General features: G+C 38.5%; 1 protein-coding gene across 2 annotated transcripts in view; it reads right to left on the bottom strand.

The window, feature by feature from the left end:
• TMEM163 (transmembrane protein 163) overlaps positions 1-18,617 on the bottom strand; it is a gene marked incomplete at its 5' end in the record, with an annotated part of 98,221 nt that overhangs the window by 23,333 nt on the left and 56,271 nt on the right. For both annotated transcript variants that reach the window (XM_083841330.1, XM_083841329.1), the window contains 2 exons: positions 15,065-15,156; positions 15,859-15,902. In XM_083841330.1, the coding sequence (XP_083697456.1) occupies positions 15,065-15,156; positions 15,859-15,902 (136 nt within the window). The remainder of the gene's footprint in view (positions 1-15,064; positions 15,157-15,858; positions 15,903-18,617) is intronic.

Below are 18,617 nucleotides of genomic sequence, written 5' to 3'. Positions count from 1 at the left end.
GCAAACAGATCCCCGTTCCTGAGATTTGCAGTTTCACCTTGTCCAAATGGATCACTGCAGACATCTGTCCAGAGCCTCTTGACCTAGTTTGGTCCAACTCAGAAATTTCCAGTACCACCTTTTACTACTTCTGTAATGTTTAACACTGTTGTAACCTACAAAGTTAATTAATTAATTCCTTCGCTTGCTTAGCCAGTGACAGGCAGAAACAAGATACATACACTACACGCAAGAATTGCTGACATTTCATCTGAAAGCAACACCAAAAGAAAAACTTTTCTGTCATTCCCAGCAGGCTTAAACCAACACAACCACAGATCCATCAGCTGGAAAGAATGGATTGAACTTCTTTGTGCCAATATTTTTTAATGCCAAGGGAATAGGCAAGAGAACACAGTGAAACATCATCACCTTCCCTTGGCACATCTCCTATTCCCCGTACACAACTTCTGAGGAAGACAGGCAAGCAAACAGCAGACTAGCTGGCACAAGCTTCATGTGTCCAGGGAATCAGCACTTGCCCTGGCCATTGCCTGATTTGGTTCTCACTCCTGTTGGACTGTTTGTGCTTACCCTGATCTCTGTAAACTCTCCCACCACAAGCCTAACAGCAAACATTTTGCATCTTTGCTAATGCCAGCAGACAAATAATGACTTCAGCAATCTTGAGCTGCTTATCTTATTCTCCAGATCAGCTTTACTGTGTCAAGAGAAATCCCATATACCTACTTAGCCAGAAATAGCTAAAAGAAGAAAGAAAAGAGAAATACATTAATAACAGTGACACGAGTATTAATAGCAGAGAGAAATGCAGTCTGAGGCTTGAATCAGCATTCAGTCATCATACTTAGCAAGCCTAGCATCTCCTTTACATTCTGGCTTTTGGAATCCACAGCCATGCAAAATTCATGAGCAATGGCATAGTACTTTAAGTGCTAAAATACATGTTTCTTGTCCTCTTGAGTGTATCAATTCATCTGCAAAACCACTAGAGCAAAACGCTGCATTACTACTGAGCCTACTGAAGTAGCTTGTTTCAATCTCGTTTGCCAGAAAAATAATTTCTATCTAGACTGCAAACTATGCAAAACACAAATAAAAATGCAGAATAAGAAACCTCCAAAATTAATTGAAATGTTAAATGTAGTAAACAATAAAAAATTGTAATTGATTAGTATAAACTTGCTTTCTTTTCAAGCCATTAGACAACAAAAACTGTAATAGAAGCCTGCTAACTTTCACCTGCTAACAATTATTCAACTGCTTTGTAACCAAATAAAATGTTTTCAGCTGCACATGAAGGGTGTTAGTGCCAAGGCTGTAGGTAAATGCAATTTCATTAATAACATTCAATTAAATTGGATATGCCAACTGGCATTTCTAAACAAGTTCACTTAGAAGTGACTATAAAAATTAATGAAAGAGGAGTTAGATAAAAGTGAGCTTTGACTGAAAGCCCCATAAAGATTTTCCAGATACCACGGGTTTCGAATCATAACACTCCTCAAAGTATCTCCCTATTTGATTTTAAAAACCTAAAACATTACAAGTACCATATTGAATAGAAACAGAAAATAACGAGTGCATTGCCTGCAAAATTCACCATTTGCTATCAAAGAAATCTGTTCTTCAAATTTATGTGAATACCCTACTCTTACTTAAAAAGAAACATAAGTAGAAATTAAAAAAAAAAAAGTACTTATTTACAGCCATTTCTACCTAAGTTAAAATATGATCTTCCCACTGTATAATTACTACATCATCAGAGATATGCTATATCTATACTGCAAAATAATCGATCGCTACAGGTTTGGCAGGGTACAGAAAAGATCTAATAAAGAATGCATGAATCTGAAATTTCCTTCATTTCCGTGTAATATATTACTTCTAATGGCTTCTAAACAGAAAGAGATACAGAGAAAATTTAGTCAAAACATTTTAAAACCTAATGGAAAATCATGATTGGATTTCCAGAAACAATAAGCTTTCTGGAATTGTTCAGAGTGCAGAATATAAAGAATCAGAGACTAATTCGGAAAGGACGAGGTGAGGGCATCTCTCTGATATGCAAGCAATAATCAACTTTTAGGACAACTACAGCTGAAGCCTACAAAGGTTTTTTCTTAGTGCAATAGCACTGGGAAGGTAAGAGCGATTAAAATTGTATGCTACATAGTCAGTAGAAAGAATTTAATATTATAATTTTAACAGTGAAACCATCAGATCTTCTTTAGTTTGCAGTAGGAACTGGTAACATATGGTGATCTGCAGAATATATTTCTTGATGCATTTTTGATGCCATATTTCTATATGAAAAGCCAGAAGACAATATAAAGTATAATTCATTGTATTAAAAAATGAACTCATAATTTTTGTCAGCTTTTCTATCTAACTTTGTCACAGATGAAACTTACTGTTAAATCAGTCATACCACTGCCTTGTGCATTAAGTATGAAACTATTTGGACTTTAAAAAGAATTTATATGGCTTTCAAGCTTTGATTACTCTTAGTCTACCTGTAGTGGAATTCAGAAATTTGATTATGTCTGAATTCTAAAAAGTAAACTTGTGTCTCTAAGTTAAGCTTGCTTCTGGGTGTGCTACAACCTGACAATTTCCCGAAGACCTTTTTTCTGAAAGCAGTGCTACAACCCATTACAGTAGCAGCACAACAACTCAGATACAACCCATGTACATTTATACAGCCCTATAAATACCCATTTTGATTTACACCAGTCCTGGATATTTCCACTAAAACCAATCATTATGAGAATAACTGTAATTGTATTTCACGACATACAGCTGCTGCCTCAACTGCCATAGCACATTCCCCCTGTGGAGCTCAAATAGACAAAATTCTTCATTTTGAGGACAAAGCCTCATAACTCAAAAGGAACCCAGAAGAGGAAATCCATCAAAGTAGGCAGCTGATAGTCTATCCCTTAATCAACAGTTTGTTATTTTGCATACGTTAATGGCTTGTAAGCAAGTAGCTATGAAAAGTACTGAGATTCTGGGGGTTCCAACTCCACAAACTGAATTTTCAAGCCGCTATTAATAAGTTATCTAGTTATCTTTTTTGTTTTTGATTTGCTTTTCTTTCTTGTCACAAATTTAATTTGGAAAAAAAATGTCCAATTATTCAATACGTTTGCATCTAGCAGACAGCAAAATAGCCTACTAATTCACAGATTTATCTGTAATTCTGTCTTATGTTTGGAATTATTTGTTAGGATTTCCTACAGATAGTGATAAGAGAAAAATTTTGTAATATTTCAGTCATGGAAGTGAAGTCCAATCTCACTCAGATTTCTATGGTGATTATTTTTCAATGTAATAGAACAATTTTACCTTTTGTAAGGCTCTTGCCACACTGACTACTCTTTACAAGAGTCAGCCCATTACTTGCTCTTCTGTGTAAGCAGCAGCCAAGCTGAATTAAGATTGCAGATTTAGACACTCAGCTACATGTTTCTGTAACAATTTGTAAAGAAAAATAAGTAAATAGATAAATATAATTTAAAAGTTATGAATACACCCCCAGAAACAAGTTCTACTGTATATTACCTCAAGAGGGAGCTGGACTAAGCTACACAAGGATGACTGACAGCAGAGGTTTCCTCATATCAGTTGACTGCTATAAAATACCCACTGGAAGGTGCTTTGCTTCTTAATTAGCATCCTTCTATCCTATCTTTCTGGCCAGTGGAATACAGTGACACAGTACCAGCAAGGGTTTGTAATGAAGCTCTTGGTAGTTACTCCTCTCAAGTCAATCTGCTCTAATATGCAGCAGAGGTGGTGCAGCAGAATTAAGGATTCAGAAAAAAATTAAGGATGCATATGAACACAACCTGCAAATATGTGCTAGCTTTCTCTTAGCAGCTCACAGCTACCATTGTTTTGGGGCAGTGGAGAGGGAAAAGATTCTCACGTACTTGGTAGTTTTTCTGTTACATCCTGGAACCAATTTTACCAGCACACTTCAAATTCATTAAAATAGTCCCTGCAACGTGATGACACCATGTGGGATAATACAAGATTGCCAGTAGCAGTCTAATTACTTCCCAGTTCTGTTAACTTGATACATCTAAAATGCAATATTAAAAACCTGGCCTCCCTCCTCACTTAGCCATTATATCTGTCACTAAATATCTTGCTGTTTTGGTTCTCTGGCACTGCATACTGAATCAGAGCAAAACAAGACTTCAATGCACAACTGTATTCAAGTTTTTAAAAGCTTTCAGTTCTACTGGTAATACAGCTACAGTAACATCTTGAGCAGAAAACAAACTATCTACAGGTAGTATTTTTTGGTGAGGGTTTCAAAGGTGTAGTTTGTGAGGACCAGGGATCACAAATCAACACCTGCAGTAAAAGGCTCCACAATTTCAGACTGGCTCAGCTCTAACCCACATCTACACATCCCCGTGACATTTTTACTAGGCTAAATCTGGAAGTTAAACTTTCCCATAACAAAAGAACTTCTAGTGGAATGAATCTCTCTGACAACACAGGTACGTATAGGGGTAACTCTCTTTATTGCATTAGGTGTTTGTACAGATTCCCAGTTTCACCACAAAGCAATCCCAAAGTGATTTTGGTCAGTTGTGCTTCATCCTTCCTGGTCCCTCCTTAACTCTTGTAGCCTGGATTGCATTACATTGTGTAACATGCATTCATTTTATCTATATTTAATTCCTACATTCAATTCACCACTTTTCAAAGTCAGTGTGCATCCTTCAATATCCACAAGTTAGATTTTATTGCTCTCTCTCCTCATTTTTCTCTTCCCCAGCAATACCTAGTTTCACCAGGCTGTATCATTAGTTTAAGTACCTGCACTTTTTGGTCTTAGCTTGTGGTACTAATATGTAAAAACTCCAGGTGTTCCTTAGTGAAAACATACACCCTCGAGCTGAATTAGGCCCCAAACTTCCCTTAGCCTGCAGGTAGAGGTGGCTAACAGTAATTTAGTTTAATTCTGGACTTTTTGGTTGTTAAGAACCTTACCGTGATGTATTTTTCTAAGAGAAATGGACTTTCCACCCTGAGAACTGATTGCCCATAGAGGTTGTGCAGCCTCCGTCCTTGGAAGTTTTCAAGACCGCCTGGATAAAGCTCTGGGCAACCTTTTCTGATCCCAGAGCTGACTGCTTTGAGCAGGAGGTTGGACTACAGATCTTCAAAGGGCCCTTCCAACCTGAATTATCCTATGATCCCATGGATCTTTACCCACAAAATCTTTATCTCTGAAGGCTCTGTCAAGGTCTTCTAGTGCTAATAGGTCCTAATAGACCACAGAAAAGGCAATGTTACAGTCTCTGCAGGCTGTTTTCACTGCTGGAGTGAAGAGATAGTGAGAAACTGCAAGGAATTTTAAGTTAGCATTAAAATGTGCTGCTGCAGGCCAATAAGTGCAATATGATTTCTAAACCCAGGAGTAATATGAGATTTTTCAGCAAAGCTGAACAAATCAGTTTTGTGATGGATATGTGATTTAATCTCTGAATAAACCCACTAATGAATCCTCTGGAGTTTAAGCGAGAAACAAAATTAAAATGATAAAAACAATTAATTTAATAAAGAACAGAAATGTGCTAATTCCTGTTTCCATGCGATTTGAAAGGACTTTAATATTAGTGGGTGACAGCATGAGTATCGTGTATGTAATTATTCAGGGGAAGTCATATGGCACAACACTGCAAGGCAACTGCCTAAGAGGTTTTTGCCACAACAGGAGTTATGGAAGTATTTCTGAGCATACAAAATTAATTTGCTTTCTAATTCTGTAACTGTTTCTATATTTTTCCCAATTATCTTCTGTGCCTAGTCATATTTTTTCTCTCTTCATTTTGCTGGTATTTGTTTGCTTTCTTTCTTCTTGTAACCAAATACAAATTACATTCTGTGAATGCCCTTTCGTCAGTAACTTGGAGCTGGCAATAACCTGCACCACACTTCTAGATGAGAAGCAGTCAGCCTGCTTAAACAGAGCTAGGCTACTTTCATTTAACTTTTGTATTATGGCAGCTCTTATAGTCTGATGACAGTAGCCAAGTACGTAGTTCCACTCACAGCCAGACTAAGATTTAAGCGTAGGAAAAACCAAATGTTGATACTCCAAGGGTGAGAACTCAGAGGAACAAACACAATCCTTTGGTCACCAACAAGCTATTCTGTGGGGGCAAACCAGTGGCTTCTGGCTTATGGGAACGATGTACAGCAGGGTAGAGAAGCCAAAGTCAGAAAAAGCAGTGGACAAAGAACAGGTAATGGAAGAAATCAGAGGACATTTTGGAGAGAAGGTGCTAAAAATGCTCATTTTGGTTTACAGGCATCTGGGGAGACAAGGGAGGTTCCTGCTTCTTCATCATACTCTGCTGCTGGATATTAAGCTTCTTTGTGTCCAATCAGACAGTTGTACTGGTTGTTTATGTTTGTTGTGTGGCTTATTTATTACCAGGTTTAGTTACTGATGAAGGCTTGGACACCAAACTGTACATAATCACAGCTGTTCTGTCTTTACACCTGCCTGTTGCTGGGTGAAGAGAGTCACTTCAAAATGCACAGGAACAAAGTGAGCTCGATGTTCATTGCACATGTTCCAACCCACCTCCAACTGCCAGAATCCAGATCAGCAGCATTACACCTACTCCTTTTCCTCACCACAAAAAAAAAAAAAAAAAAAAAATCACCAGATTACAAACAAAAGGGACTTCAAGTCATATTCCAAACTATCATTGAAAGCACTTTCCTCACTTATTATATTAAAAAATATACAATGTTATCACATGGCCTAACCTCTCCTTCCACAACATGCAGGAAAATGCTGTTTATATCTGAGACCCAGGTTAGCTATGCTAGGGATCCATTTCATGCAAAAAATGTTACAGGCCTTCTAAAACTTTTTATTACCTTCACAAATTCAACTAGTTGCTGAAGAACAGGGTATGATCCTTTAAAATCATGCAGCTGAAATGGGGCATCATTCCCACAAATAATTTGATTCCCCACGTCTCACACATCTGCCAATATCTGCTTGTATCTTAAATGATATCTTAAATATCTGCTTTTAGGCCAAAAGACTTCTCCACAACTCAGAGATTTTAAAACTCTTAGTGCCAGCTTTGTAGTTTCTGGTCTGTATGGACCGTACAATTGCACTTAGGGCAAACCTGCCTTACAACCTTTGTCAGAGCATGTGAAGAGCTGATCGCCGCTCCTAGCCTCAATAGCCACGCAGCAGGTGAGCAGAGATCCTGTCCCTCCTCCGAAGCTGGAAATTAAAGCCTTCTGAGAATTTCTGTAACACTCACTTTTAGGGGGATTATCAAACTGCAGTACAGAACAACATTATATCCCTGATTTTACATAGTACCTATGTGTGTGCATACTAGGCAATAACCACAAATACTACCTAATCAACTACTAGTGAAGTAAAAGGAAAGGCTTTCATAAACTAAATAGATTTTGGATCTAGCTCTAGTAAAATCATTGCCAAGTCTACAGATGCCACACTTTTTGAAACAGATTTTAGAATGTGTAAATATATACATTTGCTATTTCATATTTAATATAAATTTTATGTGTGAGAATTTTGTGTGTGTGTGTGCATAAATGTATGCATACATGCATTTCTGCCTGGATAAGAGCAAAGTTTACGATTGCTTCACTTTTTTGCCTGAATAGGGGATAATGGATTTATGAAGAAATGATGCAGCCTTGCAAATTAGTCTAATGAAGCACCTCTGAAACTTGTATCCAGCACTGTACCTGGATGCAGTATTTGCACACTAAATATTTTAGAAGAAAAATGGTTTAGAAATTTTCAGTGTGATAAAAAAAAAAAAACATTTTTTCTCCTCCTATAAAGTAGACATTCAAGCATAGCCACACTTCTTTTACAAACTCTGCTCTGTGCTCCACCAAGTAGCAGAGACACACACATGCCACGGGAGGACCAACTCATGGGAGCTGAGGACTGCACAAGATCTGCAGTTAGATTCTCAGCTCTTTGCAGTTTGTAGGCTATCTCCATGCATTTAATATTTTTCCAGATCACTTAGCTATTCCTATCACTCATCACAAAAGAGTTTTTCCTCCAGCCACAGAGGTTTGCCCTTAACTGTGGGCAGGTGTGGATTCTGCCATCTGTGCATCTCTTTCTTACATACAGCAGAGACAAAATTATTCATGGTTCTTTCAGATGTGGCTGATACTGTTGGGTCTGCATTGAGAGGATTATTTTCATTCAACACTACCTACACTGACAGCACTCATTTAGCAGGGCTAGCCAGTACACTGGAGCCAATCTGCACATGACAATTTAAATAAAGTACAAATACTGGAAAAGTTCAGTTTTTTGTTTTGTTTACTTATTTTGTATCATGAGAGAACTTACCCTGTGACAATGCAGATGAGCATGTTCTCTTCTTGTGAATCAAAGGAAAAGAAAGACGAGGCTGACCTCACCTGGCAGTATGACAGTCGTTTCCTCCCATTACAGACAGTTTCTAACTCTCTTAAGCTTTGAGGGCAAAAGGAGGTTACATCATGATGCCCATACTGCATGCCCAAATGTAATACAGATATACTCGATACAACTTCATGCTCACCCCTGACATCCCCGGCTTCCAAAAATGAGATGCACCAGAAAGTAATGAGCAGGAGAAAAAGATGTCAAAGGAGAATCTGTGTCCATAAGATACCCATGCCAACAAAAGGAACATTACAGCAAAGGACTCTTCCTTCAGGTATTTTCAGGGTGGATGTCTACTTACTAGACGGACATTTACAGATGATTTTATTATTGCTGTTTACTTAGCTCTAAATTCCAGAGAGAAGGTAACTAAGCAACTGTTAAGGGTTTCTGATCACTTGACTAGGCTTCTTCAAAGGTCACATGCCTAAGAAGATGTATGACTATTAAAAAAAAAAAAAAAAGTACAAAGCTGTATCTTTCTCCTAGAAAAAAACATTCACTGGTCTCTGGCAGTATTTGAAGCACTTACAGTTTCTGCCCTGCCCCATCTGCCTGAAAAGGCTATTCATAATCAGGAATTGGAAGTAAGGCATGTTCTGTGAGAAGGTAACATACCTGGGAGGCTATAAAGAAACCAAGGAAAAGTATTAGTACCTTGTTGAGGTTTTACTCATGGGGTATTCTAAAAAGGCTTTTTATATCATTAATATGCTCCATAAAATGTTTTTAGATATCCTAATTCCCATGTCATAGTGTGACATAGCCCTAAATTTCACATCTACTGTATAAAGTCCTACGAAAGGGTCAGAACATCCTTCTTTCCTTCCTACCTTCCTCCTTCCTTCCTTCCTTTGTTCCTTCCTTTTCTTCCTTCCTTCCTTCCCTCCCTCCCTCCCTCTTTTCATTACATACCCATATGTGGTGGATAATCCAGGTGTACGGATATCCATACAGCATATTTCTAGAGAAGTTCTCTGACATACATGCCTGTGTATATATGTAGGATACACTGATTAGAAATAAGGTATACATCTTTACCAGCAAGCTTAATTAAACATAGGCGCCGGGTAGTGAAGGACAGATTTGAGAGTTTTTCTAATTGTTGCATCTAGCATGTTCATTATGAGTCAGGTTTCCTATTTACTGCATCCCTGAGGAACAGTCAAATATCATGCTTAGAGATATTTTTGATTGAGTGTGTCAGACTATTCTTACCTTTATTACTGTAATAAGAAAATTAAATTGTATTATGGGCAAATAATTCCTAATGAACTCATAGCGCTCTGTGTTGCCATGACATAACACTTGCACCTGTAGCTGCACTACTACAGGTAACTCCAACTAAGTTAGACATTCTTGGATTTCTTACAGATGTGCTTCTCTGGATGTAAAAATAGATGAGAATAGATGAGAATCCCAGTTCATTCTCCCCATAATTTAAGAACCTATTAAGAATCAAATCCTCAGGGCAGGCATTTTTCACTTGGCCAATGAGTTCAGCACTCTGACAGTATCAAATCTGGCTGAAAAAGCTGAGATATAATGTACAGAGATGAAAGTTAAGTTACTGACACATGGCGAAGTTTTTAGACAATGCCTAATAGCAAGGCTGGAAAGACTGCAAGACCTTCCCAGTTCTTGATCCACTGTTTTTAAATCTTGTGTAAGGTGAGAAAAGATATGCAAAATAGGCACAGGAACGGAGATAATTTAAGCCACCTACTCTTCCACGTGTCATCTTAGCCACAAAGAACAAGCACTCCAGACTAATACACTGCTCCATTGCAGACAGGAACGCCTATTTTCAACCGGCAAAAAGCTCTCTCAGCAGCAGGCAGAGGTGTGACAGATATCTGCAGCCTCATCTGACACACAGCAGACTCCATCTAATTCCTGTTATTTTAATTCTACAGCCTATGTTTTGGATGACAGTTTCACCAATATCAGAATAAAAGACACATCTGCATTCATTATGTATCATGTCATGGCAACACGGAGCACTACGAGTTCATTAGGAATTGTTTGCCCATGATACGACTTAATTTTCTTATTACAGTAATAAAGGTAGGAATAGCTGGAGTCTGACATACACAATCAAAAAACTGTGAAAGAAATGTGAGCATTTTGCTCTTGGCTTTATCCAGCATGCTCATTAAAAGTAAGGTTTCTTATTTACTCTGGCACTGGGTTAAGAAAGATGTTGACAGACTGGTTCTTGGGAAACACAGAATTTAAGCTGGCACCATCAACAAAATAATATATAATAAACACCAGCTGCAACTGTCACATATCACCATGTTAAATATGCTGCACAGTTAGTTTCCGCAATACCGAACGCACAAGCTCAAAAAATAAAATAAAATAAAATAAAATAAAATAAAATAAAATAAATAGCCCCCCCTCAAATTCCTAGGAGTGATGGACCTTAAGGACATAAGCAGATACTCAGCCCCTGCACTGCAGAGAAATGCAATTGTAGCTCTGTAATGTAGCAGGTTTGTTGCTTTATAACCTAAAAAGTAGCATTGCTACTTGACCCAAGTAAGCTGCCAACAGCATTAATTTAGGGAGAGCAAAGTCCTGTTTCCCTGAACAGACCGGAATCAAACAGGAGATGTTTCCTTTGTTCACAGTTTTGAGACTTTTCCAACTACCTACACATAAAAAGCTCCGTCTTTTACAGATTTTTCATGAGGCTGTGTGCCCAAAGTTTGTTATTCTGTTTTCTCAGTCTCCTTTTTTAGTGGTAGTTCTCACCGTCTCCTCCTCACCCCCAGTTCCATCACTCCAGCCCAATCCTTCATCCCTGAGTTTCCCCGATCAAAGCGCTGCCCTTTGGCTGTACAGCTAGTTACTATTTCAACCTCGCATGAGACATTTCCCAGGTCCCTAATGACTCAGTCTTCTATTAAGAAATGGCATCTATTGCTATTTACTGAGTTTATATACATGAAAAACCACTGCTACCACATCAATTTCAATGAATTTCTCCCTTCAACAAAATTTAGGTTTGCTTCAGCAACCCAAGAAACGATTATGTTGCTAAAGATTAACTGGAGGGCAGAATATACAAGAGTATCTGTACACCGGTTATGGCCAGCAGGAAAGAGAACTGATTGCAAGGTTTTGCCCTCTTGTATTTGACTGCCAAAACAGAAAGATAGTGAGAAACTATCCCAAAAGTACCAGTCACAAGCATATCAAATGTCCACCCCACTCCTACACACACCTCTATTAATGAGCCAGCTAGACAGACTCAAGCAGCATCTCATGTGCCTTACAATCTTACAGGGGCTTATACCTAATCCTTGTGAATATTCACTCTATTTTCAAAGCCACTTGGTATATCTAAAAATAAAGCATAAAAATTTCATCATAATTAAAGCTAGAACTTGAACCTAACCAGATATATCTTTTCATGAAAAATTCTCCATCGATAAAATACTTGAAAAGCCTGCAAGCCTCAGCTCCTCAGGCCATCGAGAGCAAGGAGTTTTCAAGCAGGGTGAATCCCAAAGGTGAGTTATAATGTATTTTAGATTATTATAGCTGAACTACCAAGAGAATTAGCAAAGATGTACGTTGTATAACTTTGGTCATGTGTACACCAAGAAAGTTCTCCTCTTGCCCCAGAAAAGGAGAGGAATCAAATGAACTAGCAAAAATGAAACAAGTTAAACTCAGCGGGACAAATTTTTATGGTAGTTACAAAACTACAGCCCCCTGAAGTCAAATGGAAATGCATCAGTTCAACTTAACAGAACTTGGCACAGCAAGCGCTTTTCTACTGCTCCTTCCCGTACCAGCTCACAAAATGCTGCATCTCACTTCCATATGGCTACATCTTAGCAAGATTACGCAGTTCTTTTCTATCCTAGCGTTTTATTGTAAGTATTTAATTCATCATATATCATGAGTCAGGCTGTATTCCCCGTATCTTTTTCTGGGGTTTCAATTTTCATTCTACATTTCTGCCCTCTCTCCACAAAGTCTAACAGTTAGGACTGGATCTAACTTTGCCCTTCCAGGAAAGGCTTCCCACTGATATCAGCAGGTTCCAGATCAATCTTTAGCTGTCAAGATTATAAAACAGGAAATTTTATACATTTGCAACATGTAATTTATTGGAAATTTCATTTGACTCCTGGTAAAGAACTTAAGAATATGGATTATTTTCAGGTACATTAGGATACACATAAATATAATATTTAAATGACTAAAAGACCTATAGATAAAAAACTAAACTGCACACACCGTGGCACACCTTTCTCTGTTAAACAGTAATAATGTGTTTACAGAAACGCTGAGTTTTGCACAGGCATGTAGCTTCTCCACCAAGGCAAAGCACGGCTAGGCACACAGAAACATGAATAGCGCACAGCATGACAGCAGCACCTGCAGGAATTACGACCAAACTGTCCAGGGGGCTGAAAGCAGGCTTTCCCACTGAGGAACTGGCACACAGAAACAAGGACTGTGAAAGAACAGGTGTAGTTATAGCACACGTGATACACAAATTATTTACAGGTTAAGAAAGCAGCCAGGAGGAGCCATGCAACATTTTCTCAGAGTAGAGGGAAAAAATAATTGCATGTGGGGTTTCAAGCAAGAGGCTGATTAAACACAACAGGAAAATTGAAATGTGCTTCCCCTAAAAATCTGACCCAGTAGGAACTGCCTTAAGAGATGAGAGATCTCTTTTTTTGTCCATTCAATGCTGATTCTCTCGTCAAATCTAGAAACTGAGCAATAACCAGACTGCCTAACCAGTGATTAATATTCCCAGCATATGGTAATATTCTTTCACTCCGTACTGATCTCATCATGTAACCTTAGCTGTCTTCAACTAGAGGGCATGGCAAGTAATTCATTGACTTAATTTAGCTTTATGTAAAGCAGAGGGATTCTATGAAAGCAATTAAAAATGAGCATAAAAAGCAGGAAAATATGTTTGCCACTTTGCTTGTTCACTTTGCTGGCTTAGCCATAGGGATATGTTGATTTTTCTTTTGTATTGGGATTTATTTTCTCTATAAAATACTTTACAATGTTCACTTGAAAAAGCTCAGCAGAAGGAGATTTCAAAAATATGTTAATTAAATGTTGACAGGAATCTCTGTGGACGCCCACAAAAGCAAGATACTCAGGAAATGTCTGTTAAGATCTCCAAATTTGTGCAGGAAGACTAATTTTAATCACACATTTCTGGATTTATTTTTATGAATCAATGCCACATCAATCTTCTATGGCCTTTTATTCCAAACAGTTCTGTATGGAAGCCTGCCAGAAAGGGATTCACAGCACTGGCAAGCTGTTGCATGAGCCTGAGTTAATGCATTTAAAAATACTGCTTACTGTTTTCTTAGTTTTTAGGAAAGGACTATAGAGACAAGTTATAGTCCTCTCTGTGTATATTTCCTTGATTCTACCAGTCACATAAAAGGCCAGTTTCATCAGGCATCACCTTTCGTGGAAGGGACTTCATTAGACGTGTTTCAGGACAAAAACTACCTTGTCCCCCTACATCATGTAATTGCAGTCCCTTCCAGGAGATAGTTGAATTATCTTCAAACAAGCCAGATGGGGGACTGCTAGCAATGGCAGCACAGAACAGAAACAAGGTAGATAAATGCAATACAGTTTTTCATCTTGATGTACCATAAATATAGAGTAGGAGGCAAAAGTTGTCCTCATGCGCTAGCTGGAATATTTCTCCAGCCACTCTCCATCTGATCTTCTCAGCTACCACAAGTATTGCCAGCATAAATGCTACACAATGAAATGATGCAGAATACAATCTCCATTGTGATCAATGCTGCACTGCAAACTAAAGAAGATTTTTTTCCCCACAGGATTCATATAACAATAATTAAATATTCCTCCTTTGCCAGCATACCCCTTTTTCCATAAAGAAGACATATAAGTATTGTTAAACTCTTAATTACTAAAACAGCAGTAGTTCAACAATAAAAAGGGAATTTGTGTATTTCCCTCTCTTTATACAGTAGCACAAATAAAGTACGTCACCCTACTATCATATCACTAAAAGAGGCTCGATCTTATCAGATGTTAACCTCGACTTCTAATAATATCTCTAGCAGTTGAAGTAATCTACATTCAAAGAGAAGGGGTTCAACATCAAAACGTGAATTCAAGTTTTGTTAAGAGAAGTACACATATAATACAAGCACCAATTTTAAAGGGATATGATAAGAATGGTAAGAATAATGGAGAAAAATGCAAAATAAGAGATTTACATATCCATTACAGACTGCAAATACAGTTCGTCTGATACAGATGCTGCAAGGAAAAAAAAACACACAGAAAACAACAACAACAAAAAAAAAACAAAGCCCTAACAATTACTATATTGGCTGCAAAGAAAACCCCAGTCACAGGGAGGTCTGCCCAAGTACAGGCTGCATGTTTGTGTGCAAGCAGTAAATGGGCACAAGGAATGAATACTTGCTGAAATGACAAAAAAAGTTTTGCCAAAGCTCTGGAATTTGTAACATCGCAGCTTGACAGCAAAAGCTCTGCAGGCCTTTATCAAAGCCAAAAGTAATTAAGTGTACTTACATGTACTCCCTGTGTGCAGAATGTACAGCAGCTGCGTTGCTGTAACGCCACAAAACTATCGCTGATGACAAAACATCCAGGGTAGCATCAAACTGAAAGAGATACAGAGTCAATTGGTTTGTGGGCCATTAATACGCCCTGTACTAGGAGTAATGCATTCACCATCCTGCTGCACAGGCACAAAGCAGCTTCAAATAAATCATTTTAATGAAAGTAGGATTTACATTCATTAAATTGATCTTCACATTTTTGCCGTGTGTTATTGCACAATGATACACTTTAGAGCTCATTAAGTCATCAAGGGATTAAGAACATTTATTTGTAATCCATCACCTGTGGAGGAGTTCAAAAAAACTGCCACTGTGGCACCACAAGAGTTAAATTATTAATATATTCATATGCAAGGAGTCTAAAAGTGATTGAAATTGCCTGTCAAACATTGCTTTTCCCTGGAAATTCACTAATTTTCTTCAGTAGAAAGTTTGGTTTCAAAGCAAGGAAATGTTAACTTTTTTTTCAAAATCCCATTTTATCAAGATTTCATATTATTCTATACCATCAGCAAGACAGAGAACATTTCTATTTCCAGCACATGAAGACATGATTTTAGGTAACACAAAAATTGCAAAAAAACATGCTTGCCCCACCAGGAGAACTTTCATTCCCAAGTCAAACTTTCTACAGCGTTCATCTAACCTTCAAATTTAAAGGCTAAAATGTTTGAAATCAGGCATTTCATGTTCAGAAAGACGAAAAAAAAAGTTAGAGAATATTTAAGTTGTATCTCTACTTACAGCAAATCCAAATGATGATGCACTGTATCTCATCACGGAGACAGCTAAAGAAAAGAAAACATTATTTAGAATCAATTAATTTTTTTATCCTTTCTTTTTATCTCAGCTGGAAGCTACAAAATTAGTTTCAACACATGGGCTTAGTTTCACCCAGCTGCCACTAGAATGACCTGACCCAAACTGACAGAAGGTCTACAAGGAAGACCTAGCACCCCAGGACATGGTTAGGTCACTCAAGAGATGCTTTTCTTTCTTCCAAAACAGTCATGGGACAGAGTTTACCACAGCATTCAGAAGCTGTGTTTATGAAGTATGCTGCCTTTTGGATGAGGTTTTGGGTAAAAATATGTTGAAACCACCATTTGAAACTCTCAGAAACTTCACATCTCAGAGTGATTTTTGCTCCACCAGGGCACAGAAGTCCACCTCTTTGACAATGAACTCGCTGCCAGAAAATTGTGGAGGTCCATCCAGGCACCTTGACTGCCATCTTTTTGCCAAAACCTTTTTCAGTAATGGCAAACTAGAGTTCTGTGGCACTTATTGGATAATCAGTGATTAAAATCTTGGAATAAATATCCCTTTTCTTATTCATCTAAGATGTAGCTCTGGCTACCAGCATGCCAGATACCACAAATATTTGGACTTTCTCCTTACAGCTGACCAAAACACAAAGAAAAGTCATCAAGTTCCTTCCCAGATATGTTTTTTTTATTATTATTATTCTCAAAGTTGAGGCATATTCAAGCAGTAAGTACGGATTTACAGCTCCCTCTCATTACTAAATCATGGTTTCCCACACTTCAGCTCGTAAGTGCAAAAAGAAGCTGTACTCCTTGGTTAGATTCACCAGGCAAGAGCTCCACTTGACAAGCTGACACCAGCTTGCCGTGTTCCAGCTGCAAAATTGAACACTTCACTGCATAAAAATATGTTTCCTATCAGATTCCCAATGCACACCTCCTTAGAGTCGTACAGTTCCCAGAACTGCATAGGCTGCACCAACAACAATATGGGCATTCACAGGCACACACGTGCCTGCCCTGTGCCAGTGGTTATTGTTTTCATGTGATGCCATTCAAAGCCACTTTCTTCCTACTGTATCTCTAGACTGCCTCTAAAGTGGAATTCTCTCCCCAGTTTTGACTAATTTTCCAGCTTTTTTTCCCCTACCCTAATCCAGATTTAAAACATTAACTCTGTGTTTCCCTTAAAAATGAGTACTAAAATGAGTTTATATGGGAGTTACATCTTAAGAATGCTTTAGGAGACATATTTAGTGTCTTTAAAGCGTAACTTTATTTTTATGTATTCTACCACAGTGCATATCCACAGCACTAACGCACAATCTGCTTGGCCTGAGCTATCTGAAACAGGAACTAAAAACAAGAATTAATCATTGGTTAATCATTGGACCAACAGTGTCACAAGTCTGCTCAAACCTTCTTGCTAGCCAGTGAATAAGATCAGCAGAAAAGACTTTCCAAAGACTGTTATCCTTGGATATCCTTTCAGTACTAACTTCTGGTGGTAAAAGGCCATAATAAAAGTAGGAATGACCATTTAAGCAAGGGGAAGATGTATTTTTGTATTATTTAATTACATACTGCTTTTAACAACCCATTTGTCATTCATTCCATGTCAAATAACAATGTTAAAGTACTTTCAACACTGATTTAAGCACATTAATCCTTCCAGCTGACAAGTACAGTAATAAAGTTCACCAGTAAATCACTCCAGCTTACACGGGATTTCTGGCCATGAGTCTAGGCTCTATGGCAAAGAAATCAACTGCAGTAGTTGCATACAGGGCATCGACTACTGGACGTGGCCAGTCTGACCACCTCCCACAAAGACAACCACCGGCTCCCATCCTATGCCCTGAAGAAAGGACTTTTGGGGAAGTTCTTATTACCATCCGAGCACTTGAGACCCCGGGGTGAAGGTCTGAGGACCACCAGTGGTCCTCATGCCCGCAGCATCACCGCCGTGCACAGCATCACAGGATCACGAGGCGAGGGTTTCGCCCCCTTTCTCCTTGATATACATTCTCAGTTATTCTCAGATGACTCTCTGATATTAAAACAAAACAAACAGACTCCTAATCTCCTTGAATCAGGATGATGGTAGGAAACAAGCAATGAAGAAAGAGCAGAGCGGGTAGCTTAAAAATCCTTTGGAGTCACTGTATGCGTTTAGCAGCTACGGCGACATGACTGAGGGAGCCAGCTTTTAGCTGTTCAATTGGCTGAATTGGGCAGCATTTTATTACCTCGAAAACAAAGGAGATAATCCTAATGCATTTCCCTGACATTTGTAAACAGAACTTGCAAGCAGACAGAACCTAAAAATAGAGGCAGCACAGTGAGCCACAAATCTACCACTGTCTCCACCTGTACAGTGACATCAATCTGTGAAGTCTGCCAAGATCAGATTTTACTACAGCTCCTTCACCCCCTCCAAAGTAATTCCAAATAAAGAAAAATACCCCCTTTTCCCACAAATTCTGCCCTCAGAAAAAATATTTTTCCCCATTCCTGTTCCCATGTGCCTCAGAAAAACCATGCGGCTAGGCCCCTAACAAAACCACGCCAATTTAACTCTTCAGCCGCCCAGTCTCCTGCCAGCCTTCGCCAGGTCTAACCCATCTAAAATGTGTTCCTGGAGAACCCAGACCCGCAGGTACCTGGGACTGGGGAGAGCACTGGCACCTTTCTGCACAACCAGATGAGGCGAGAAATAGGACAGAGAATTAACTC

This window comes from Anser anser (assembly GCF_964211835.1).
Source record: "Anser anser genome assembly, chromosome: 6".
NCBI classification, from domain to species: Eukaryota; Metazoa; Chordata; class Aves; order Anseriformes; family Anatidae; genus Anser; species Anser anser.
The sequence above is the reverse complement of the archived record's forward strand: the minus strand, read 5'-3'. Positions and strand labels throughout refer to the sequence as shown.